This window comes from Haliotis cracherodii, unplaced genomic scaffold (assembly GCF_022045235.1).
Source record: "Haliotis cracherodii isolate W230 unplaced genomic scaffold, xgHalCrac1.p SCAF_7, whole genome shotgun sequence".
NCBI classification, from domain to species: domain Eukaryota; kingdom Metazoa; phylum Mollusca; class Gastropoda; order Lepetellida; family Haliotidae; genus Haliotis; species Haliotis cracherodii.
In genome coordinates this window covers 28,691,458-28,718,931 of record NW_027266330.1, presented here as the reverse complement: position 1 = coordinate 28,718,931, position 27,474 = coordinate 28,691,458, and the positions used below count along the sequence as shown (strand labels likewise).

Below are 27,474 nucleotides of genomic sequence, written 5' to 3'. Positions count from 1 at the left end.
TTATAGCCGCTTTGAAAACAATATTCCAGTTATGTCACACCTTCCCGAGACAGCCGTGTTCATTAGCCTACACCAAAGCTTAATTTCTAGGCTTTGATAAATAGGCAAGTGAATCCCCTTGCCTCGGGAAAATGGTTACATCACGGCGTGTCAGCTAAATGTGGGAGGAAATCCCGAAGTGATGCAGGTCTTAGACGTTCACCACTTTGGTGAAACCCACGAGCCCATTGGGTATGGTGCTAACAATCCTAGAAACATAATCGAGGCGAACCGGTATTTGAAACCACGTTCATGGGCTTCTGGCGTGCCCGAGGGAGGTGACACCAAACTGCGAATTGCAGAGACGTTGACATCCTCTATATTTCCATTTAACCTACACTAACCCCTAGATCCATTCACAGACGGGTATGGTGCTGACAAACCTAGAAACGTACCCGGGATTCGAAATCACAATCAAAGGTTTCTGACACGTCCAAGGCACAGTGAATTGCGGCGCCTTAGACGACTGGGTCACCCGTCCCCCCTGAACATAATCTCTAAATTTGACTGCTTGACAACGGTATAAGGATCTATTCTAAAACGTCGCTATAACAGTATTACAAAGAAGCTGTCGTCCGTCAACTTCTGACAAATGCCAATCAAACAATATAAACCCATTCGTTTTGAAATGTCAAGCCCAATTCCCCAATTACCCTGGGAATTTCATACTGGTAACCCTGGCAACCGTAAAATACAAGCAACAAATTCCAGATCAAATGTTTACGAATCATCTCTACATAGCGGTGGTGTATATGATATATACAGTGTACTTTACTAAGTAATGATATTTGTTTAATTGTTTGTTGTTTAACGCCGCACTCAGCAATATTCAAGCTATATGACCGAGGTCTGTAAATAATCGAGTCTGGACCAGACAATCCAGTGATTGACATCATGAACATCGATCTTCGTAATTTGGATAGATGATATGCATCAAGTCAGCGACAAGCATAGTCGCCTTTTACGGCAAGCATGGTTTGCTGAAGACCTCTTTTAACCTGGATCTTCACGGGTCCCAAGTAATGATACTATACCTGCATATCGGATTGAATATAAATATGATCAATCGTGAAACAACTTTCACAGGACTTGACCAAATGACCCTAGTTTCATTGTCCAGGATTCCGCTATTACATATTTCATGAACCTTGCGGTCGTATCATGAAGAACTGATGGTGGAAGACAATGTTACAACCATGTCTACTTTTTAAAAATGGCTGTGTATAAAGTGAGTAGTACTCCAATTCTTGCTGAACTGTTTCTTTATGAATATGAGTCGGAATTTCTGCTCGGATTGGCAAAGTCTAAACACGGTAATTGTCCAAGAGGTGAGGTGAGGTGAAACAGGGTTTAACGTCGCGTCCAAGAATATTGCGCTTATATAGCGACGTGCAGGCACGTGTTTGTGTGGCTGCTTGTACTAGTCCGTACTGATGCCGATTTATAGTGCTAGCACACTGAGATATCATGCCGCAGTTTAACATGAATACCCCACTCAGACACAGTATACTGACTCCGAGCCGACCAGTCCTTGTTTTAGCCCTTTAATGCAGGGTAACAACAAGTACCATATTTAAACGTCCCTTGGTATGAGGCGGCCGGGGATCGAACCCCGGACCTTCCGCTCTCCGGGCGGACGCTCTACCACTAGACCACGGAAGCAGTCTTAATTAACCAAAAAGTTTAACTTTAGCTTCAGGTATATCGACGGCGTTCGATAACTACCAAATAGCCAATTTCCATCCACTGGTTTACCCACCTGATCTAGACATAAAGGAGACCAGTGAGACCGCCTAATCTGTTTCATATTTAAATCCATGCATAAACATTCTGAGTGATAAAACCCTCTCCACAAGACTGTATGGCAGGGGCGATGTTTTCAACTTTCCAATAGTCAACTTTCCCCTTGTTGCAATATTCCTGCAACTCCAGACTTTCGTGTTTACATTTCACAACTTTTAAGGTACAATCGGGCATGCTCTTTCTACCAAGATTTCCAGGAACGTCAAACAACTCTTGCTCAGACGTTGTTGATCTGGAAAAAGTATCGCCATGGAAGAGCAATTCATCATCAGCTGAGCGTTATGAATCACGTGTTTCAGCACTTTGTGGTTAATCATACTGCCGTGTTTACATAAAGGGAAGAATGTTTGATGAATGAACGATTGAATGAACGAAGGGATGAATGAACTCCCGCCTGTATTCGAATGAGACAAACTCCCGGCTCGTATATGAGATAGGACGAACTCTCGCCAAGATAAAGATGAGACAACATCAAGGCTAGTACATAGGTAAGACAAACTCCCGGCTAGAATAAACGTAAAACAAACTCCGGTCTAGCGTACAGGTAAGACAAATTTTCGCCTCGTCTTCTATACAGGTGATACAAACTCTCGTCTTCTAGACAGGTTAAACAAACTCCGGTCTAGTGTAAAGGTAAGACCAATTCTCGTCTTCAATACAGGTAAGACAAACTCTCGTCTTCTAGACAGGTAAAACAAACTCCGGTCTAGTGTAAAGGTAAGACCAATTCTCGTCTTCAATACAGGTAAGACAAACTCTCGTCTTCTAGACAGGTAAAACAAACTCCGGTCTAGTGTAAAGGTAAGACCAATTCTCGTCTTCAATACAGGTAAGACAAACTCTCGTCTTCTAGACAGGTAAAACAAACTCCGGTCTAGTGTAAAGGTAAGACCAATTCTCGTCTTCAATACAGGTAAGACAAACTCTCGTCTTCTAGACAGGTAAAACAAACTCCGGTCTAGTGTAAAGGTAAGACCAATTCTCGTCTTCAATACAGCTGAGACCAACTCACGTCTAGTATACACACAGGTGACACAAAGTCTCCTCAATAATACGGTTAAGACAAACTCTCGGCTAGTATACAAACAGGTGACACAAAGTCTCCTCAATAATACGGTTAAGACAAACTCTCGGCTAGTATACAGGTAAAACAATGGCACATGAGAGGGGATTCTGGTGGATTTGTCTCGGTTGACCTCCTAACCTAGAGTGGCAGGTATGACGGCACTGTACCTGGCTGCCTGCTATTTATCATCCCGGTCCACACGAGGCTTATCCCTCACACTTAGTGGTCTTCAAGAGTGAAATATGGAGGGATATATTTAGTCGGATTGGGCATGTCCCGCGTCAACTTTGATGACATGCACTGATCAGATTGATATGGGTTTCTCTGGACAATCACAGAACACCGTTCACGCAGTGCAGGTTTGTTTGTTGTTCAGTCAGCACAGCTTCCCGAGGCAAGAGCGTTAACTGACTATAAAAGTTCAGTTTCCATCCTTGCCCAACTAGGCTCGTATTATGGAGTTACATTTTGGCTGGACTAACGAGTCTATGCGTAGTCCAATCAAAATCTCGCAACGAAATCGAAATCCGGTTCGTAAACTGTCGTGCAGATTCGCAAAGCATGTGCACCGCCAACTCATTGTCAACAGATATTTTCCAAACCTTTTCATGTTTTTAATCAAGGTGTAAGACCCGTTTTATCACAATAAAGATCTTGATTATCGATCACATCGTCTTGACTGTAAGCCGCCATTTTGTTTGAAACAAATGCGAGTGATGGAATCGGATTGGTCAATAGGAGAGGCTCAGAAGGGACATAACTCATCATAACCACTGGTGGGGCTACGATCGAGCCCAGGAATTCCAGCCTTGTTCGGCAGGGGTGGAAACTTGACTTTTAAAGTCAGTTAACTCTCTTACCTCGGGAAGATGCAGTCAGCAATATCAATATCGCCGTTGTCTGTTGAGTTTAGACAAGACAAACCAGTGATTTGGCTTATGAGCAACTACATGTACCCAATCTCTAGGACATGTGTGACTTGTGGACAGGTACCTAGTCTCTAGGACACACATCACTTGTGGACAGATACCCAGTCTCTAGGACACACATCACTCTGTGGACAGGTACCCAGTCTCTAGGACACACATCACTTGTGGACAGATACCCAGTCTCTAGGACACACATCACTCTGTGGACAGGTGCCCAGTCTCTAGGACACACATCACTTGTGGACAGATACCCAGTCTCTAGGACACACATCACTTGTGGACAGATACCCAGTCTCTAGGACACACATCACTTGTGGGCAGGTGCCCAGTCTCTAGGACACACATCACTCTGTGGACAGGTGCCCAGTCTCTAGGACACATATCACTCTGTGGACAGGTACGCAGTCTCTAGGACACACATCACTTGTGAGCAGGTACCCGGTCTCTAGGACACACATCACTTGTGGACAGGTACCTAGTCTCTAGGACACACATCACTCTGTGGACAGGTACCCAGTCTCTAGGACACACATCACTTGTGGACTGATACCCAGTCTCTAGGACACACATCACTCTGTGGACAGGTGCCCAGTCTCTAGGACACACATCACTTGTGGACAGATACCCAGTCTCTAGGACACACATCACTTGTGGACAGATACCCAGTCTCTAGGACACACATCACTTGTGGGCAGGTGCCCAGTCTCTAGGACACACATCACTCTGTGGACAGGTGCCCAGTCTCTAGGACACACATCACTCTGTGGACAGGTACCCAGTCTCTAGGACACACATCACTTGTGGGCAGGTACCCAGTCTCTAGGACACACATCACTTGTGGGCAGGTATCCAGTCTCTAGGACACACATCACTCTGTGGACAGGTGCCCAGTCTCTAGGACACACATCACTTGTGGACAGATACCCAGTCTCTAGGACACACATCACTTGTGGACAGATACCCGGTCTCTAGGACACACATCACTTGTGGACAGGTACCTAGTCTCTAGGACACACATCACTCTGTGGACAGGTACCCAGTCTCTAGGACACACATCACTTGTGGACAGGTACCCAGTCTCTAGGACACACATCACTCTGTGGACAGGTACCCAGTCTCTAGGACACACATCACTTGTGGGCAGGTACCCAGTCTCTAGGACACACATCACTTGTGGACAGGTACCCGGTCTCTAGGACACACATCACTTGTGGACAGGTACCAGGTGTGGAGGAAACGCGTGACTTGTGGACAGGGGCCTACTACATAGGACACACCCAGTAACTAGAGCATATGCGACCCTGTATCTTGGACATGTTTGACAATGTACTCTGTTTGTAGAATGGTACCTACTACAGTAAACTACGGTTATAACGAACTCAAAGGGACCACTTATTTTTGTTCGTTATAACCGTAGTTCGTTTTAAGCATATATACAGCATATATACAACAAATGGCCGGGAATAAAAAATAGGTTCGTTATATCAGTCAGTTCGTTATAAGCATGTTCGTTATAACCGTAGTTTACTGTATATTGGACACATGGGACTTGTGGACAGGTACCTTGTCTCTAGGGCACACCGAACTGGACAGGTTCTTCTTCGTCCAAAACACGTGGGTTATTGTGAATTGTGAAGATGTTCGTATGTACTTTAGGTGAAAGCTATAACAATCAAAAAGTTTAGGCCATGTTTTTTGGCAACCACTACACATGCAAGAGCACTGTTTTATCTGTCAGTTGGCAGACAGCCTAAAAAGTCAATGAAGGGCCCATAAAATATGACTTTGGATGTCATGAGATTGTGCAGGTTTGACAAAGAAGGGGAAGAAAATGAAAGAAAGAGGGGGAAGAAAATGAAAGAAAAAGGCAAGTGGAGGAACGATAAAAGAAAAGGCAAAGATACCGAGTACATTGTTTAGATGAATTTGTAAGGCGATAATCTGGGTTAGAATTGGTCTTTAGCAACCCATGCTTGTCGAAGAGGTGACTAACTGTATTAGGTTGTCAGGTTCGCTGACTCGGCTAATCCATGTCATCGTATTGAGTAGATTGATCCTCGTGATGTCAGTCACTGGATTGTTTGGTCCAGACTTGATCATTGGTTGGTTGGTATATGACGGCGGTCTGTAAATAATCGAGTCTGGACCAGACAATCCAGTGATTGATGCCATGAGCATCGATCCACGCAATTGGGATCGATGACATGTTTCAATCAAGTCAGCGAGCCTGACCACCCGATCCCGTTAGACGCCTCTTACGACACGCATAGTCGCCTTGATTATTAATATAAGCTAGAATACTGTTGAGTGCCGAGTTAAAAACAAACACAGAGAGACAAAGATTTGGGAGAGACTTCAGTTGAAATGTGTTTGTTGCGTAACACTGCATTCAGCAATATTCCAACCGGATGGGACCGCCTCCGTGGTCTAGTGGTAGAGCGTCCGCCCGGAGTGCGGAAGGTCCGGGGCTCGATCCCCGGCCGCGTCATACCAAAAGACGTTAAAAGATGGTACTTGTTTTTACCCTGTCTGGCACTCGGCATTAAGGGGTTAAAGCAAGGACAGGTCGGCTCGGAGTCAGTATACTGTGTCTGAGTGGGGTATTCATGTTAAACTGCGGCATGGTATCTCAGTGGGCTTGCACTATAAATCGGCATCAGTCCGGACTAGTACAAGCAGCCACACACACACACACAGACACACGTGCATGCACGTCGCTATATAGGTGCAATAATCTTGGACGCGACGTTAAACCCAATTTCACCTCACCTCCCTCCAACCTGATGGCAACGACCTGTAAATCATCAAACCGTGATCAGACAATCCAGTAAATGATATTATGAGCAACGACCGACACCCATCCAAGCCATCGAGTATGACCACTAGTAGTTGGCCACCCGATCCATTTGGTCACCTCGTGTGGCCGGTGTAACGGGTTTGGGGGTGGGAAACGTGGTTGTCGGGGTGTTTGATGACCCATTACACCCGCCAGTTCAAAAGAGATAGACCTATTGTTAAAAACAATTTAGAAGGAAACAAATTATAAAAATCAATGGAAAACTTCATTTCTTGTCATTTATAATATGACACTGTAAGAACTTTGTAAAATATTGTGAGGGCTAACTGCAACACGAATAACGCTTGTCAGTTATTATTTTTCTACAAATTCTAGTTTTTTTGGTTTAGATTAAAAGAATAATTACGATGCGCAAAGGCGGAGCCAAGAATGCTGCAATGTTATTATTATTTTAAAAAAATGTAAAAATTGTCTTTGGAATCATTATAAAATTTCTACATTCTCGCTGGGCCAAAAAATACAACTTCGGTTGACTCTGTTATTTCTGCAACTGATTTGGAACGAGATGACAATTACAAAGCGACGTCACTTCCGGAAGTACGTGTAGCCGAAGACGCAGAAAGTTCGAGCGAGAAGAATGCGATTAAACACACCAAGACAGTCATTTAGATGAATGTAATCTACCAAATAACATGTCCAGGAAGGTGATTACGTAAGTATCTTGGAATAAATATTTTTACTGTAGGGGTTTTTTTTTATGCGAAAACATTTTCACAACTTTGATGACGTAAGCGCCAGTAGATCGCAGGATCATTGTAAGATGTTGTTTAACACCGCAATATTCCAGCTATTATTATGAAGGTGGTCTGTAAATAATCGAGTCTGATGCATTTAATAGACCCAGAAACTACAATATTCATGTTTTTTACACACAAGAGGTGTATGTAATAATAAATAATCATGTCTCGAACAGTTCACAGGAACTCGATATTGCTCTTTGTAAAAATATACGCCCTCTATACTACATATAGTAGTATAGGGGGCGTATATTTTAACAAAGAGCAATATCGAGTTCCTGTGGAACAGTTATAACAAAATCCCAAACGATTTCCAACCGAGGCTAACTATTACAAACAGCAGAGGTTGCGGAGGAACTATTATTCTAACCTAATCCCCTTAAACCATTGAAAACTTAAAAGTTCATAATTATTGAAGAAAATAAACTGGCTATTGTGACAAAGGGTGCAGGAGATCTCTATAACTGCTTATTCCCTCACCGTGAAGATCCGTTTAAGACAACTTCGCTGGTCGTAAGAGGCAACAAACGAGACTGGGTGTTAAGGCACACCGACTTGGTTGATGCATGTCATCTCATCCCAACTGCATGGATCGATGCTCATGATGTCAATCACAGGATTCATTTACTTACAGACCGCCGTCATATAGCTGGAATATTGCTGAGTGTGGCGTGAAACAAAAAACAAAGCTTATTCCCTCAGCCATCATGATGTTTCTCGATCACCACTGTAGTGAAACAGGAATACAAATACACATATGCAAAGAACTATTTTAATCAGATTAAATGATCTGTTATATATTATGATAAACATTCACCATTGCAACACACAAACTGCTCATACCATGTGTAGACACACAATAAATGCTTCAGACAATGTAAGGTTCACATGAACAACAAGTAAATGCTTTAGGACAATTTCACAATGATAAACATTCAATTTTGGATGATACTAATCAACTTATTTAGAAACTCACAGTCCCGTACTGACTAGTAACTCATATTAAACTCTATGATATGCTACTCCACTTTTGATGGGGATTATTATTTCTTTCTCTCTCCATGATACATAAAATATTATTCTCATATTTTCAAGTTTATATTTAAATATATCTGATTACCCCTATCAAAAGGTGAGTAGTATACCAACAACATTTCAGTTGCATGAAAACAAAATAAAATCTAAAAAATAACTGCTCACTATATCTGTTTACTACCAATGTAAATCATACAGTATTTTTCTTCTGAGAAAGACTCACGCTACTTCTTAAAAAATGCTATCAAATCCTTTTCTAATGGATAAAATGCCCAAGTAATACAATATTATGATACAGATATTTCAATGTTCAAGACCATGCTTTGCAAGACGTTTTTTACAAGTTGTTTTACAGGTTCTTCTGACCATAGACACATGAAAGGTTGAGAGCAAAATGTAAATCTTAAAAGCTCTTTTGTATTTTCCACCAAATGCAATCTTACATGTTCACCACAAACAAAACGTGTATACAACAGACTAATCAACGAGACAGCTTCAAAACGAACAGTGAGCACATGGCAACACATTCAGCTACATTTTTTGTAAAACAAAAAAAGAAACTGAAACATCCCTATTAAAATTTCACTTTTCTCCCTTATCAACCAGGATTTTCATCCAATTTAATACAAGATAGAAAATAAGTCTGACCTAACTGACTTTTCACACATTCTCTATCCAAACTTAAAGCGCTCCAGGAACTGCTGGAGAATAGTTGCCAGGCAACAAGAAAATGTATTGTTCTAGATAACTTGACATTACCATTGTAGGACCTCTGTTCTCTTGGAACAGCTATGCATGATCCACACGCACTCAAACAAATGTCATGTCGTAATATAAACAAAGGTCACAGCACGTGTCAAATATTTTGCTGATTCAGCTGATTTTTAAAGCATGCACACTTGCTTGGTATGCACAAAAGTATCAATGAACAGCATCACACAGAACTACACTGCTTACTGAAGACGGATATAGGTAAATGACACATATGAACAGTACAGGCATACAACATACAAATTTGGTCTTACAAAGTACATCAACAAATCTCTTTCATTCACACAGATGCACTCAGACAACTAACACAAGAGCACAGATATATACACCACTGGCTTGAAATGAAGCCAATTGAAGAAATACAACAATTTAGTACCTGTGGGTTTGATTTCTCACAAACTCACAACTGTTCATAATAAAATAAATGATCAAATCATAATGATGCTTTAGAGTAATAAAAGGGTTACAAATAAAAAGAGTCTATTAGGCAAAAAAATATATAATAGTCTCAGTTCTCAGGCACGCCCCCCATCACATAAAGTCTGCTGCATGTTTCGTTTATATTTAGAACACATGACCCTGGCAGTGAAATGCTTCAATACTTAAGAACATGATTTCACAGAAATTATTTTAAACAAAATTTGGTTACATACTAGCTTAAAAAAGAACAAAAACAAAAACACAGCTGCCCGCACTATATTTTCAAAAGCCCTTGCCTGAGAACCAATTCTTTTATATTTTTAAGCCTTGTCTTGTTTCTAAAGATCACTGAGCTCCAAAAGCTCACCACACACTGGTCCTGTAACATTTTTAGCTTTGAGACAAAATTCAATTTAAGAAAAATTAATTGAAGGAGCATTCACCAAGGACCTTCTTCGTGAGTGCTGTGTTTGTAATATGGCAGTGATGGTATAGTCTGTACATACAACTGGTTCATATGACAAACACGTCAGTTGATAGTGTGAAAATGCTGCCAATATTGTTGACATGTGGACTTCAGACAGTCATCAGATTATCACCTGCGAAGACGCACCTCTCCACAACCAAATACAATTTGAATTCATGTTTTCTAGATTTAACATTGTTCATACTTACATAATGAAGATTCTAGCACATGAGTTTTGTTTAATGATGCAATCAGAATGTTTGTTTGTTTATTTGTTGTTAAACACTGCATTCAGCAATTTTCCAGTTATGTGACGGTGGTCTGTAAATAATCAAGTCTGGACCAGACAATCCAGTGATTGACATCATGAGCATTGATCCATGTAATTGGGATGAGATGACATGCATGAATCAAGTCAGCGAGCATGACCACCCGGTCTCCTTAGTTGCCTCTTAGGGCAAGCATAGTCGCCTCTTAGGGCAAGCATAGTCGCCTCTTAGGGCAAGCATAGTCGTCTCTTAGGGCAAGCATAGTCGCCTCTTAGGGCAAGCAGGGGTTGCTGATGGCCTGTTCTACACCGGATCTTTACAGGTCTCTATATCACAACACCCTGCAAATAACCAAGCCTATGCCACACTAATTTGTGACTGAAAGATTGAGGAACCATCCCAACCACTAGAGCTAGATGACGTGCCCAGAGCCAAGTCACAGTGCCTAACACCCTATACACAGCCACCTGTGACAGCATAGTTTGCATGGGTTATTTTCTCACCAGAAATCCCACTGGGATATGATTATTTGTTTGTTGTTTAACGCCGCACTCGGCAATATTACAGCCATATAACAGAGGTCACTTGGATATGAAGACTCCAGGATCACCAGTGAGTTAGTTGGGTTTAACGCCGCTTTTAACAGTAGTCCAGTCATATCACGGCATGTCAGCTTAATGTGGGAGAAAAGCCTGAAGTGATGCAGGTCTCAGACATTTACCACGGGTGTGGTGCTGACAAACGTTGAAATATAATCGGAGCGAACCGGGATTCGAACCCACAATCATAGGTTTCTGGCGTGCCTAAGGGACGCAACTCTGCACAGAGAATCGTAGCGCCTTAGACTACTGGGCCACCCATGCCCCCTACGGGATCACCAAATTGTGGAGGACTGAGAACAAATTACTGCAGAAGTCATTGGTGAAACAAGATTAAGTGAAACCAGTGGGTATGGTGCTGACAAGACAAACCAACAAACTAGGCGAACCAGGGTTGAAACTCATGATCAAAGGTTTTGGCCAACCCTTGAACAGCGCATCCTGGTAGGCAAGGGACACAACTCTGCATGCCATTATACTGTCGTTGACCACCCTTGTCCAGCCTGCTGTTCCACAAACTGATCTTAGCACTATGACTATCGTGTAAGTCTATGTTACAGAATAGGAGCTACGATTGTCTCCGTGCCAAGATTGGAATGGCGCAAAGATCACCTGCATCTGCATTGGTAACGAGGATTTTGTGTTAAATCAATGACATCATCACAATTAGGCATCTTCACTCCGTGCCACCTATTGACCAATCCAACCACTGCACAGTAATCAGATCATTCACAAGTTCAAGCAAAATACTGAGGTACAACACATAAGTGATCACTGATGATTAACAAACATGATTAATATGTCACAAGAAGGTTTGATCCAAGCACACTTCTTTGTTCTGTTTATGGCTTCTTGCCAACAAGATGAAATAAAATAACTGAAGTGAAGTTGGCTTATTTAGAAATAGTAAATGCTAATTCTTACAAGTAGCTTGTTTGAGTAGTTGCTTCCGAAAAAGTTTGCTTGCTTGTTGTTTAACGCCGCACTCAGCAATATTCCAGCTTTATGACGGCGGTCTGAAAATAATCGAGTCTGGACTCGGCAATCCAGTGCTTGATATCATGAGCATCGATCCACGTAATTGGGATCGATGACATGCATCAACCAAGTCAGCAAGCCTGACCACCTGATCCCGTTAGTCGCCTTTTACGACAAGCATAATCACCTTTTACAGCAAGCATGGGTTGCTGAAGACCTATTCTACCCCGGAACCTTGTATGGCGCTATTTTAATATTATTTCTTATTGTACAAGTTCTTACTTCTTGCTGCAGTTTTCTGTTTGTATTTTACTTTTTACCAATCCATCAAAGACGAGTGGTCAGGCAAACAAAAATATTAAAAAAAAAATTTCTGATTTGAATTTAGGTTCAACATGTTCAATTTGGCAGCACATCTGTCAACTACAAACTTTTTAAGTGTGGCCTGTCTAATTCACTGAAATAAATTTTAAAAATTAAAAAAAATTATAAGTTGGTTTTCAAAATTTTGGCCTAAAACAATCTAATGGAAAACAATTAAAAATTCAACTTCCAGATTGGTACTGCTACTAATGTATGATAAACAAGCAAGCTTTAACATATCAAGATTTGTTAGAATATGGCTTTTAATAAGTATTGTTTATTCACCATTTCTTTCAGCAGTGATAAGATCTCAGGTGTTTTATAGTTTCCCCTAGTTGCCATTCAGAGTCAGTACATGTAAAAAGTCATTTATTTCCTTCTAATTTCAGATATTTTTTTACACTCATAAACCAACTTAAAAAATAAGGTCCAGGGATGAATACCCAAACAAATGACCCTCTATAGAAGGCTGCTTTGATATTCAATGTACATAACTGGAATAAACACGATGCTAAAAGGAATGCTACTCAACAACATACTCATTAACATTATGATTTCAGAACACAACAAATAATAATATGAAATATAATTCAACATAAGTACACAAGTAGGATTCGACGGTACAGAGAACACAAGTTCGGAGGCTGAGAGGTTTAATGCCATTTTGTACAGCACAGAGAGTTATCAAGGATTCCAAACTATCTGCCTGTCTTTGGCAGGCAAATAGGAAAGTTGTTATGTTGTTCAAACATGGAGGAAAAAAAGGAAGAGAATATATGGATGTCAACTTCTTTATCATGAGGAACACAACGTTTCGGAGTATATGCTTACTCCTTCATCAGGTGGGAGTAAGCATATACTCCGAAACGTGTTCCTCATAATAAAGAAGTTGACATCCATATATTCTCTTCCTTATGTGAATCAATTCTAATACCTTTCAAAGACATGGAGGAAAAAAGTAGAAGTTCTTATTTTTGTAAATTCAGAGGTATCTTAACATAAATTTTAACATTGCATGCAATGCAGATGATATAAAACTAAGCATATTGAAGCCTCTTACTCTAAATTGGTCTCATTGTCTTTGAGCAGAACAGTACTCCAGTAATATTGCATGTCAGCTTCATCTGGGAGAAAACACTGAGAAGATGCTGGTCTTAGACATTAGGGCTGGCTGAAACGATTGATAATAGGAAATATTGTCGATGGGAAGAAAAATTAACGATTATCGATATGTAAATTGTGAGTGAGTGAGTGAGTTTGATTTTACGTCGCTTTTAGCAATATTCCAGCAATATCACGGCGGGGGACACCAGAAATGGGCTTCACACATTGTACCGATGTTGGGAATCGAACCCGGGTCTTCAGCATGACTAGTGAACGCTTTAACCACTAGTAAATTGTGTCATCGATAATATCTTTAATAGACTATTCTGATGAATAGAGTGTTCATTTACTGACTTGTTTTTTTGTCCATTTCGGAAGACAAATGGAACTGATTTTGTTATCATATCTCAAATGTCCACAAAGTAATCCATGGATAAATGTGTCGCCACTCACCAGCCATGTGAAGTATGTTGTTTTGTCTCTGAGCTTTTTGCATATTTGTTAAAGTTACTTCTCCGATTTTATCACCAATTGATATTTAGTAAGATTTACATTGATAGCCAGCCCAATCAGACGTTTACAATTTCGATGAAACAAAGGTATGGTGCTGACAAACCAAGAAACTTAATCGGGGCAACCCCGGGATTCGAACCCACAATCATAGGTTTCTGAAGTGCCCAAGGAGACGCAACTCTGAAAAGCGAAAGGCAGCACCTTAGACCACTGAACCACCTGGGCTACACAAGGTTAGAAGTCAGTATCTCAAATAGATAAGACTTTTTTAATCCTGATGATTTGAGTTTGAATCTCTCATTTCGTTTCAGTAAAAACATGGCTTGATAACAATAAGGAACACAAACTCAGTACCCTTCCACAAGCTTATGCAGGGGTTTATCTAAACCTGCTCTGAGCTGGCATCAGCCCAAGTCTGTAGCCAATGTCAATACAAGTTCCCATATTGGAATTACAAATTTCCCTATTCATGAAGTTATAGTTATAGTGAGTGAGTGAGTGAGTTGGGTTTAACACCGCTTTTAACAGTATTCCAGTTATATCACAGCGTGTCAGCTTAATGTGGGAGGAAAGCCCGAAGTGATGCAGGTCTCAGACATTTACCACTTCAGAGAAATCCACGAGCACGGGTATGGTGCTGACAAACCTAGAAACATAATCGAGGCGAACCGGGATTAAAACCCACAATCATAGGTTTCTGGCGTGCCTAAAGGATGCAACTCTGCACAGCGAATCGCGGCACCTTAAATCAACTGGGCCACCCATGCCCCTGTTATAGTTATAACCAACGATGACCAATGTTTTTGTAGAGTTGACTTATTTAATCAGTGATAGAGGATCAAAAATGTATAAGTCCTTTGGTTTACACTGTTGCATAGAATGCAACATAAAAATACCTCCTAATTCCGGAAAATAAGAAATTTCATAAAAATCCCTATTTATTTTTATTAAATACACAATTTGCCTGCCAAGGGCACTGACATAGAAAACCAAGATGGCTCCCTACTTAGGACACACATCCTGATCCAGGACAAGATTCATTGGTACATCATCTACTGGTATCATGTAGGTGTGTAATGAAGGGTCATAAAGTTCCATTACACTGAGATACTGTGTCGTGTTAAGTAACACCATGGCCTACATCGCTACAAAACAATCAAAGTATATGGGTATATAAGGACAAGGAAACATGGTATGAAAATTAATTGCAAAATACTTTTTGCTGAGAATATGTACAAGAGTTATTGTTTATGGACTGTGACTCAAACTGACTGAACATATTGGGTTGGAATCACACATTCCCTTTGATGAGTGAGTGAGTGAGTGAGAGAGCTGGGTTTAACGCCGCTTTTAACAGTATGACAGTTATATCACGGCGTGTCAGCTTAATGTGGGAGGAAAGCCCGAAGTGATGCAGGTCTCAGACGTTTACCACTTCGGTGAAACCCACAAGCAAGGGTATGGTGCTGACAAACCTAGAAACAATCGGGGCACACCTGGATTCGAATCCACAGTCATAGGTTTCTGGCATGCCCAAGGGACGCAACTCTGCAACTTAGACAACTGGGCCATCCATGCCCCCCTCTTTGATGAAAGAATATGGCTTTTTCAGTATTTTATGCAATATCACCATATTGCAACCGTTGAGATATGTGTAGTATTGTACTACGTGTACTACAGCCCTTGTATTAGGGTGTATTAACATGTGGTTGCCAAGCAACTGCATAACATTGCAGCAGTGCCAGCAGATAAAAATGGTAAATCATTTGAGAAAGACTTGATAAACGTGAATGCTTTTTTTCAGTCTAAATGCAGAGATACAATTTTTTCACAGATACAATGAGGGAGACAAAGAATAGGTGTTTTTAAACTCATCAACATGTTGACTCGATATCAAGCTGGACATGGGACACATCCTGCACTCTAAGTCTTATTCCCATGTCAACATATCATTGACGAAACATTAATTTTGGTATTTCGGGAGCCATAGTAACATAGAAACACCATTCATTGTAAAATATCCTCTACACATGGCTTCTATCACTGAGTAAAATGTTTAATTCAGGCAAAATAACATCTCAAATAATATACCCTTCCTGGACTGTGACAATAGATAGCTCTCCACTGTTCAACATTCACTATTTTCTAACAATCACCAAAACATAAACATAATTGATGACATCAACATAACTGTAGTTTCTATTGATCAAAATAAAACGTAATATGTTTGGATGACATCATTGTACATGCATAAGATTCCAGCCTGACCAAACCCTCATGGAAATACTCCACCATCTTCCACAGATCATTCTTCAGTATCTAGTTAAGTAAGGAGTAAAAGTGGGTTGGTATGGTTAAATGCCGATTCCAACAATGTTCCATCCATAATAAATATTCCATCAATATTCCAGGAAAACTGAAATATTATTCTATCAATTGTCCTGGAATATTCTAGCAATATTCCAGTACTATTCCAGCAATATTCATCTAATATTCCAGCATTAGCAATATTCCAGTTATATTCCAGCAATAGTCCAGTAATATTCCGCCAATATACCAGTAATATTCTAGAAGAGTCCAGTGATATGCCATTAACATTTCAGCAATAGTTCAGTAATATTTCAGCAATAATCCCGGGGCAGAGGAGTTCCCAATGTGGGATTCACTCACAGCACTCCTGTGGTCCATTAAACCAGCGACCATTAATCAGGACCAGTATTCATAAAATCAAAATGAGTGAGTGAGTTGGGTTTAACGCCGCTTTTAACAGTATTCCAGTCATATCACGGCGTGTCAGCTTAATGTGAGAGGAAAGCCCGAAGTGATGCAGGTCTCAGACGTTTAACACTTCGGTGAAACCCACGAGCACGGGTATGGTGCTGACAAACCTAGAAACATAATCGGGGCGAACCGGGATTCGAACCCACAATCATAGGTTTCGGACGTGCCTAAGGGACGCAACTATGCACAGCAAATCGCGGTGCCTTAGACGACTGGGCCACCTGTGCCCCCTAAAATTAAGATGATCAACCAGCAAATGGAAAATATGAAAGGACAGTCTCTTCACACTGTTCACTTCAAAGTTAAAAGGGGCACTACTCTTGGGCAAAATAAGGCTGGGGCTGTCCCAGCAACACCACTTTGTCAGCTAATTCATCATCCATGATTCACACCAATCTCATTGGTAATGATTAGTAAAGGGAGACAAAAGTCTTTACAGGCCACTAGAAACAATGTACGAGCCTAGATTGGAAACAGTCACAAACTCTGAAGCAAACTGTTCCTATCTATGGACAGACAGTGGAAAATTACAAAATAATGACATGAAAACTGGGATGATTTTGTAGTTGTCAAGCCAAATATCTTTGAGATCAGGGATTTTCCACGGTATCTGTGGAATAAAACAGGACTGACCTACAGAGTGTATGACTCCCATTGTGATGTCCAACATGGTAGAATTAAATCTTCAGATGTAGACATGAGATTCTGTCACTTCCCAGTCAGCGAGATAGTTTTGTTCGGTCACATCAACTTGACACATTTCTATACTGAATCCTTCAGTCAAGTGTACTAACATATTATACAAAAGGAATCTTGACATTAGGAACTTGAAAGTTGCAAATAGATGCTAAAGTTACATAGTTGGTTTTAATGCCAGCAGATCCTGGCACAGCCAAGGAACACAACTCTTCATTTACAGATTGCAGTGACACCTGTGCCCTGCAAACTTCAGTCTGTAGACATAAGAACATACAACCATGACACTACCCATATTAACTTCACTCCATTTACTGGAGAGTTATCTGTTTAAAATCATATGTGTGAATTTGTCACCAGAAATCAACACTTTGTCCGAAAACTAGAAAAGTTAACCATCAAACTATGACTAACATGAATGTGAACTAAAAACAAAACAAAACAAAATTAATCAAAATTAAAAGAAAAATCAAAATTCATAAGGGACTTTGACTGGGTCAGGGTACATAAGAAAAATATATTTCAAATTCTGTCAATGAATGTCCACGATATCTAACATCTACAACAAGCACGGAAGGAAGCCAGTTATGAAATGACAATAACAGGCAGATCATCAGCATCATCCTCTTCCTGCGGAGCATCGTGGGTCTTGAGATGCTCCGTGTACTCCTTGTCGTTGGTGAAGGTATCGCTGCAGGTTTCGCACACGTAGATGTGTTGCACGTGGGTCTTCATGTGGAGCTCAAGTTCCCCCCGACTGGGAAACACGATTCCGCACTTCCTGCACCGCAGCATGGCTTTGTGGAACTTGATGTGTTTCAGGTACTTGGCCTGGTCCGTGAAGGTCTCTCCACACGTGACGCAGATCTGAAGCTCCATCACATGACTCTTCAAGTGATCAGTCAGGTCAATCCGAGACACAAATTTCAGTTCACAGAAGTTGCATTTCAGTAATTCATCCGAATAATGCTTCTTGAGATGGGCAGCGTAGTCGCTTTCATATGCAAACGTCTCCCCGCACGTGTCGCACATATAGGTGTGTTTAATATGGATCTTTAGGTGTTCCTTGAGCTCTTCCTTCTTGTTGAACTCCAGCTTACACTTGTTACACTTCCATCTTATATCTTCATGAGCTTTGTGATTGCGCAGATGGGCGATGTACAGAATCTCCTCGGTGAAGATCCTACCACACTGTTCGCATCTATAAGTACGCTTGATGTGCTTCTTAAGATGTTCCCGAAGATCATTCTTATGAGCAAACTCTAGCTTGCATTTATTACACTTCCAGGTGACTCCTTCGTCGGCCTTGTGAGACTTTAGATGAGCCTGGTAAGGACGCTCGTCCGTGAAGGTCCACCCACAGGAGTTGCACATGAATGTGCTCTTCGTGTGCTTCTTCTGATGCTGGTCCAGATCCTTCTGAGACTGGAACATGTCCCCGCAGGTCATACACTTGTACAGTTCATCATCATGTTTGTCGTCCTCCTCATCATGGGCCTTCAGATGGGCTGTGTACTCTTCATCTTGCGTGAAGGTCTTATCACACATGTCGCACTCATACACAATCCCTGTATGGGTCTTCAAGTGCCGACTGAGGCTGTCCTTTGAGGTGAACTCCTTCCCACAAGTGTGACACTTCATCTTCTCACTAGAAGCAGCTGCAGCATCTTCTCCTGAAACGCCTGCGTGGGTGCTGAGGTGAGACGACAGCTCACTCTTGGACTCAAACTCTTTGCCACATGTGTGACACTTCATCTTCTCTGCTGAAGCAGACTGGGCGCTCGGTTTGGGTGAAGCATCCCTCTTTGACTCTGCCTCCTTTGAACCCGGCTCATGGGTATATTTCTCTGTTGAATGTGTGTTCCTGTGCCTAGTGAACCCTCCCCTATCACTAAATGTTCGACCACAGATATCACACTCGAATGACTTATTATGTACTTTGGCATGGTTCTTCAGCTTGTATGGGAAGTCAAACAGCTTGCCACAGACATTACAAGTGAGAGACTTAGGATCAAGATGACACTTCATATGCCCCTCTAACATTTTAGCGCTGATGAAATCCTTGTTACAGACTCCACACACAAACGGCTTCGCTTTTGACTTCTTTTTCTTCTTGGCCAATTTAGTAAACTCGTCATCACTGTAGTTGGAACCATCGTCAGATTTCACCTCTTCTTCCTCCTCCGCCTCTGCATCATCGGTGCCTTCCGTTGGGATGTAATCTTCATCCTTCTCGGTTTTCTTATTTTCTTCCGATTCTGAAGACATCTCATCTTCCATGGCGTGCAGGTGAGATACAAAATACTCTTCATATTCCTCGCTCTCCTCACTCTCAGGTAGCGAGGACTCCTCGCAGGACATTTGGCCTTCAGCGAAAGCTCTGATTTGGAACAATCTTTGAGCATCTTCATCAACTGCTGGTGCATCACTCTGAGAATTCTCACTAGCAACATCAGGAGTGCCTTCGTTTGAGGTGGTAGTGAGGGATTTATCAGTTGGCTTATCCTTAGGTAGATCAGTCGACCTTTTCATTATTTTCTTCACAAGGCTATCAAGTCTGCTGCTTGATTTATGACCTCTTTTCCTTTTCCGTGACATATCGGAAAAGTCACTGTCAGGAAAGTTAGAGCTGGAGTCTGTTCCACTGGTCTCGCCATAACCTGACGCCTCGGTCTCATTAACACTGTCAACACTGTCTTCCTTGAGACTGCTCCTGACGCTGGATGCCCTCACTGCAGCAGGTTTCTTTTCCTCATCACTACCATACAACAGTTTGATCTCAGCATCCAGACTCAGCTCACTGCCGTTGTCCAGTGCCACCTCAGACATCTTCGCTTCATCCTTAACATCGCCTTTAATGTCACGCACCTTCTCACTTGTGTCTGTGGTCCTGAACCCAGAACTGTCAGTCATGCTCACCTCACCGTTCTCGTACATGATCCCCTGGTCAGTGTGAGAGTCGGCTCTCCTGTCATCCATTTCATCATTGCTGCTGCTGGCCGTCTTGTCTTGCTGCGCCGTCATGTCCAACACCTCCTTCCCCAGCGCCGTCCACCGCATAATGCTAAATTCACTTTCTCCACTTCCTTCTAGTGACATCCTCGATCTATAAAAGATAAAAAAAAAAAACCTTTTTAATACTGGTGTTATTGTCAGTGTTGGAGTGGGTGAGCTTGGTTTAACGCCGCTTTGAACAGTATTCCAGTTATATCGCGGCGTGTCAGCTTAATGTGAGAGGAAAGCCTGAAGTGATGCAGGTCTCAGACGTTTACCACTTCGGTGAAACCCACGAGCATGGTGCTGACAGACCCAGAAACATAATCGGGGCGAACTGGGATGAGAACCAACAATCATAGGTTTCTGGCGTGCCCAAGTGATGCAACTCTGCACAGCAAATCACGGTGCCTTAGACGACTGGGCCACCCATTCAGTTCTGAGGTTTAATAATATTAAACCATTTATGTTAAATGCAAGCCGATTAATTGTTACTGCATATTTGGAGCTTCATCACATAGGTATCCAGTATTCTGAAGGTGTACCAATTGTTACTAACACTGTACATTTCGATGGTCACGACAAACAAATCACCATTACTGACATGGCTATACAGTCTTTCTAGGAGTGCGGGTCAGAAGGAATACTATTTAAATATACATATTACCTAGTTATGGACAGGAGTGAGTTAGTTAGGTTTAATGCCGCATTTTACAGTATTCCAGTAATATCACGGCGTGCTATCAGCTTAATGTGGGAGGAAAGCCTGAAGTGATGTAGGTCTCAGATGTTCACAACTTTGGTGAAACCCATGAGCACAGGTATTGTACTGACAAACCTAGAAACCCACAATCATAGCTTTCTGGTGTCCCCAAGGGACACAACTCTGCACAGCGAATTGCAGCGCCTTAGATGACTGGGCCACCCCTACCCCTAGTTATGGACAAGAGGTTGAAATCGCAGACTGGTAAATTTAGGTTATTTAGGTTGTTTTGTTATGGAAACAGCCTGTATCTGGAGTTCCATTGTATTGGCAGTACTGATATCCGATAGTAAAGGGCGATGTCATGTTTGTTTGTTAGCACAGGAAAGTAGTGCTTACCTGACCTTTTCTTTTTTATATACTTATCTGTAAATGACACCAATGGTTACCATTTCTATCTGTTAGCTTTATCATGCCGAGGAACCTACATATTATTTTAGAAACAAACGACAAATGGGAGTTGTTTTAATCGAACAACAAAACACTGCAGGGAGAATAAACCATGAGGGGCGCAGCCCTGAGTAGCTTATTCTCCCTGCAGTGTTTTTTTGTATGATAAACAGCGACCACAGGTGGTTTATTTCATATATCATCATGTACAGCCTATTTAAGGATGTTGACAAAATGTATAAGCTTTAAAAATGTTTACCCAAATTTTAATAATGAAGACCTTGGAAATGTTGGGGAGGATCTGTTTTACAGGTGGGTTAAGTTTGGTATTTCCCACATATTCTCATAATCCTCATGTCGACTATCTGTACCTTTATCGATGCATACCTTTTGGATGCATTCAATGCCATAATGTAAAAATGTGCATAAAGCCTCTCCCTCATTATTGGCCCTCATAATTGGTCCTGTTAACAATGAAATACATGTAACCTAAAAAATGCCATAACATTGGTGAGAACCAAATGGACATGAAATGTGGAAATTTTATTGATATAGTCCACTGTTCTATAAAGTGAGTGAGTGAGTATGGTTTTACGCCGCTTTTAGCAATATTCCAGCAATATCACGGCGGGGGACACCAGAAATGGGCTTCACACATTGTACCCATGTCGGGAATCGAACCCCGGTCTTCGGCGTGACGAGCGAACGCCTTAACCACTAGGCTACCCGACCGCCCCCCACTGTTCTAAAGCTTTGTTTGTTTGAAGCCGGTTACCCCTGAGCTTACTTGGCTCTCCTCGCTTTATTCCGTTGTGTTCCAGTACGTGATCACATGACCAGATTTTTCTCATGTTTGTAAACAAATGTACTTTTTCTGAAATAAGAACAGGCGGGCTCCATTGTTTTGATTTGAGATTTGAATCAGGTATGTGACGAAACACTCGGAAATTATTTCATGGAATTACAAACAAACAGAACCGTCAACATAGTGTCCTGTTAAATCATTAACAAGTGCAACACAAGCGCAATATGCCGCAGCTGTGTTCTACAAACCTGGCTTTTGTTGTGTAATTATTACCACGATTAGGGACTTTTTTGAGCACAGACAGGTACGTGGGGGTCATTTGTGTATAAAGAAGGGTACATTTCTATAGTACCTGTGTTGACAACGACCTCATCAAATAGTGAAGTAGGGTGAATATCTATATTTACAGGCCTAAAAGAGCCAGCTCTTCCTATCGTCCACGTTGAAATAATAAATAAGGTTCACACAAGATTGTTTTCTGTAGGTATCGAAGTATATGCCATATGCCCTTACCCAATGTTCACTGTTGTAACTATCTTGATTCGAGTACTGAATTCAACAACGCTTTCGGCGTGAAGTCAGTATTTACTTTCAAGCCATATAATTCGAGTCTAAACACTGACAATTGCCCATAAATGACACAGGATAGTTGTCCTTGTCGATATTCAGTATGTATTCTTTAAATATATCCTTAGTATCGGCAGGGGTGTCTATTTTTTGTAAGTGTCTACGGAAGTATTATGAATATATGAAAATCCGATGTTTCGTTCGGTCTGTGCATGAAATACACCCCGGACGTTGCACGCAGTCAACATATTTGAAGAAAATAAAATGATGCATAAAGTATTGGTAATAAAAGAACAAAGTACCTGTCCAAATCCCTCTTATCTTCACGCAGAAAGTAGTTATTCAAGATAAAATTTACAAATTCAAAGGAAATTCTCCCTTTCCTCCATGTTGAGTAAGGGAGCTAACTCTAACTTTTCTATTGCAGTGGATATCAAAACCTCTGTTTGGGCGACACAAGATCGATTCCAGCAGTCAATTCGTCAAAATCAGAAGCGGGTTTTTAAAGATGCTTTGTAATACATATTAATTTTTTTTATCTTTTATCAATAGACTTTTACGAAAGAAACAATATATTTGATCAGCTTAACTCAGAAACATGGCCACACTGAAACCATTTTTTTCTTAGCTGTGGTAAAATTATTTGATGTAATAGGAATTTAATCAATTCTGATTGGTCATTGAGAGGCCATCAAATCAGAATAAAACTCCTCTGATTGAAACAGCTGATTAGATGGCTGCATTACCACGGAAGCTAATATTTGTAGAATAGCACTTCTTTCTCAGTCATTGTTGGTCGGTAATGTAAAATAATTTTAATGTTCAATAATAGGCAACGCTAAGTAAATTTGCAGTTACTACATTATTCAAAGTAGGTGTGGCAGTACATTCCGGAGGGGGGGCACAGGTGACCCAGTCGTCTAAGGCGCCGCGATTCGCTGTGCAGAGTTGCGTCCCTTGGGCACGCCAGAAACCTATGATTGTGGGTTCGAATCCTCGTTCGCCCCGTTTATGTTTCTAGGTTTGTCAGCACCATACCCGTGCTTGTAGGTTTCACAGAAGTGGTAAACGTCTGAGATCTGCACCACTTCGGGCTTTCCTCCCACATTAAGCTGACAAGCCGTGATATAACTGAAATACTGTTAAAAGCGGCGTTAAACCCAACTCACTCACTCACAGTACGTTCTGTGCCGAAAACGTGACAGTATAATATATAGAGAGTGTATTTCAAGTTTTGGGGACAACAGACCATTCTTAATGAGGCCTCATGAATATTCATATCTAAACCAGAACAAGACAAACATGGACAAAGTCGAATTGGCATAATTGCGGCAAATGCACAAAAAGTGTACTTCCTGATTTCAATTTTCTTTTGTGGAACAGTATATTTAGAAACTGTCCCAGTAGTTCTTGAATATCACAGGTGGAAAGGGCTAAAAATACTTTTCTGAAGCATAGACCCGTGAAGATACTGGTTAGAATAGATCCTCAGCAACCCTTATTTCTTGTAAGAGGCGACTATGCTTGTAGTAAAAGGTGATTAATGGGATCGGGTGGCCAGGATCGCTGACTTGGTTGATGCATGTCATCGTGTCCCAATTGCATTGATCAATGCTCATGATTTCAATCACTGGTTTGTCTGGCCCATTCTCGATTTTTTTAACAGACGGACGTCATATAGCTGGAATATTGCTGAGTATGTCATTAAACAAGAAACAAACTGAAGCATATATCCATGAACTGAGTAATCGCTGTTTTTAACAACACAATACGATAAGTTATATGACCGGATATCTGATGTTTTGGATGCTGTCCAGCAGCTTAGGGAGGCTACTCTAAAGTCATGACTTCGAAATATTGTCAATGGAAGTCATTATCAACATATGAGCAAAACAGAAGACTCAACTTCAACAAAACAGAATTCTAATTTGAAATGTAGCTTTATCATTGCAAGCAGCATTGATACATCTTCAGCTACATACTCTAGAGACCCGTGAAGATCAGGGGTAGAATAGGTCTCCAGCAACCCATGCTTGCTGTAAAAGGCGACTATGCTTGTCGTAAGAGGGGACTCGCTGACTTGGTTGATGCATGTCATCGATCCCAATTGCGTGGACTGATGCTCATGTTATCAATCACTGGATTGTCTGGTCCAGACGTGATTATTTACAGACTGCCATTATATCCTGGAATATAGCTGAGTGCGGCGTTAAACAACAAACAAACAAAACATACTCTAGATCAATCAGCATAAGCAATTCCATGCTAGATCAAGATAGTTGTACTTCTGAATGATGCATGTCATATCCCAATTGCGTGGATCAATGCTCATGATATCAGTCACTGGATTGTCTGGTCCAGACTTTATCATTTACAGACCGCCGTCATATAGCTGGAATATTGCTAAGTGCAGCGTTAAACAACAAACCAACCAACCAAATTTGTTCACTTAGCTATATCATAGTTACTGAAAAACTTTCAAAGAGAACAAAATATCAGATCAATATGATAGGATTCAGTAACCTACAGCAATACAATTAACCCACATAAATTGCAATTTGTGTCGGGATATTTTGCACTATTGAAAGACTTGATTATTTTGTTCCTGCATTATCAACAATTGAAAATATTATCTGTGAAATGATTGTTGTGCTTATTACTGATGCCGATTTATAGTGCTAGCCCACTGAGATACCATGCCACAATTTAACATGAATACCCCACTCTGACACAGTATACTGACTCCGAGCTGACCAGTCCTTGTTTTAGACGCTTAATACTGAGCGCCAGACAGGGTAACAACAAGTACCATTTTTTAGCGTCTTTTGGTATGACGCGGCCGGGGATCAAACCCTGGACCTTCCGCTCTCCGGTTGGACGCTCTACCTCTAGACCACGGAGGTGGTCCTTGAACACATGAATAACTTAAGGAAAATATAAACAAAGAAGGTTCATCGAATACACAGGCTAAAAATCATTTAATATTTCAGATAATATCTAAATATCAATAATCTTTATGTAAATACTATAGGATATAGAAATTTGTTGTTTTGTATTCATTAACATCTACTTCAAAACCATGTCAATTTGCAAAATTAATTTAATACGATTAAATATGATTTGTCATTCTTACTGTATCTGAGATGGCGACGGATGACTTGTGGGAGCTTCGTCACCCGATGAAATGTTCTCAGACTCTTGATCAGCATCATCTGAAATACATTTGTGAAAATCAAACACGTTTCAGTTATGGTCACTTGAATGCTCTACGCCAGTAATTTTTCCTATATTGCTGAAGTAGTGGTCACTGGTCAGTGTTTTTACAGGTACTTATTAACGTTTTTATTACCTACCTGTGTGTCATATATAACTGAAATATCATTGACATTTGCAACACATGTTATTTCACTGCTGTAGAGAATCAGGGATAGAAATATATTATTTTTCAAGTTTTCCACAAGACACTCATAATGATGTTTAGGTGTGAAATTGAAATTAAAGTGTGCCAACTAGAGGAACAAATGTGATCAATATCAAACTCAGTGAAAGTCAGGCAAGAAAATAAGCTGTTGTGATTTATGAGATTGCCCCCACCCTTTCACTAAGATTAATAATACCCCCTTTTTCATTTCTGACTACCCAAAAAATATTTAGTGTTTGTTTGTGTGTTTGTTTAATGTTCACAGCCACACTCAGCAATATTCTAGCTAAATGGCAGTCTAAAAGTAATCAAGTCTAGACCAGACAATCCAGTGATTGACATCATAAGCATCGATGGGATGCGATGATATGCATCAACCAAGTCAGCGAGTCTGACCATCCAATCCTTTTAGTCGACTCTTACGACAACCATAGTCGCCTTTTATGGCAAGCATGGGTTGCTGAAGACCTATTCTTGCCGGTATGATCACGGGTCCAATATATTTTGTGAATCATGCTGTGCATTAAGTGCGTTCATACGTTCAACATGTTCCATGTTTTCATCACGTTTATGTGTGGTTGTATAAATCAAAATTGTCACAAGGTAATGCTTAAAAATTGTTTTCTAAGTGTACCTTCCCTTCAGACCCGTGGAACTTACTTTAACAGTGCCATTACCATTTTAACCATGCCACAGAGACTAAAATACAAAGAATTTGAACCCCGGAGAATGTATTGTTTGATAGGCATTACTTAGAAGTTGAGGATGACAAAGCAGACACAAGTTATGGATGACAAACAACTTCTTTATTTTACTGTAATGGCGATGTTTCAGTACAGATCCTTGAAGCCTTGCTTGACAACAGTATAACGATCTATACTGAAACGTTGCCATCACAGTAAAATAAAGAAGTTATTATCAATAAATTGTGTTTACTTTGTCCTGAAGAATGTACACAGCCATAATCTTACCTCTGTCATAGAAACTGATTTATGACACCCATTGTCTGAAGAACATTTGATTTAAAAGGCTCATTACCCTGGAGCCATGACATCTATATGCCTTGAAACACTTAATTGCTGTTATTTATAAGATGCTAATCCTAATT

At 40.9% G+C, this 27,474-nt stretch overlaps 1 protein-coding gene across 2 annotated transcripts; it reads right to left on the bottom strand.

The window, feature by feature from the left end:
• Nucleotides 1–15,509: 15,509 nt before the first annotated feature.
• LOC139447804 (zinc finger protein 665-like) lies at nucleotides 15,510–26,111 on the bottom strand. Of its 2 annotated transcripts, none has more exons than XM_071229290.1 (2): nucleotides 26,079–26,111; nucleotides 15,510–20,532 (listed from the first exon to the last, which is right to left on the bottom strand). In XM_071229290.1, exon 2 carries the CDS (start codon nucleotides 20,523–20,525, stop codon nucleotides 18,012–18,014), a length of 2,514 nt encoding a protein of 837 aa, XP_071085391.1. In that variant the 5' UTR covers nucleotides 20,526–20,532; nucleotides 26,079–26,111; the 3' UTR covers nucleotides 15,510–18,011. The 2 variants fall into 2 exon arrangements, with proteins under 2 accessions (XP_071085391.1, XP_071085390.1); XM_071229289.1 differs by lacking the exon at nucleotides 26,079–26,111 and adding an exon at nucleotides 23,248–23,332.
• Between the last annotated feature and the right edge of the window lie 1,363 nt (nucleotides 26,112–27,474).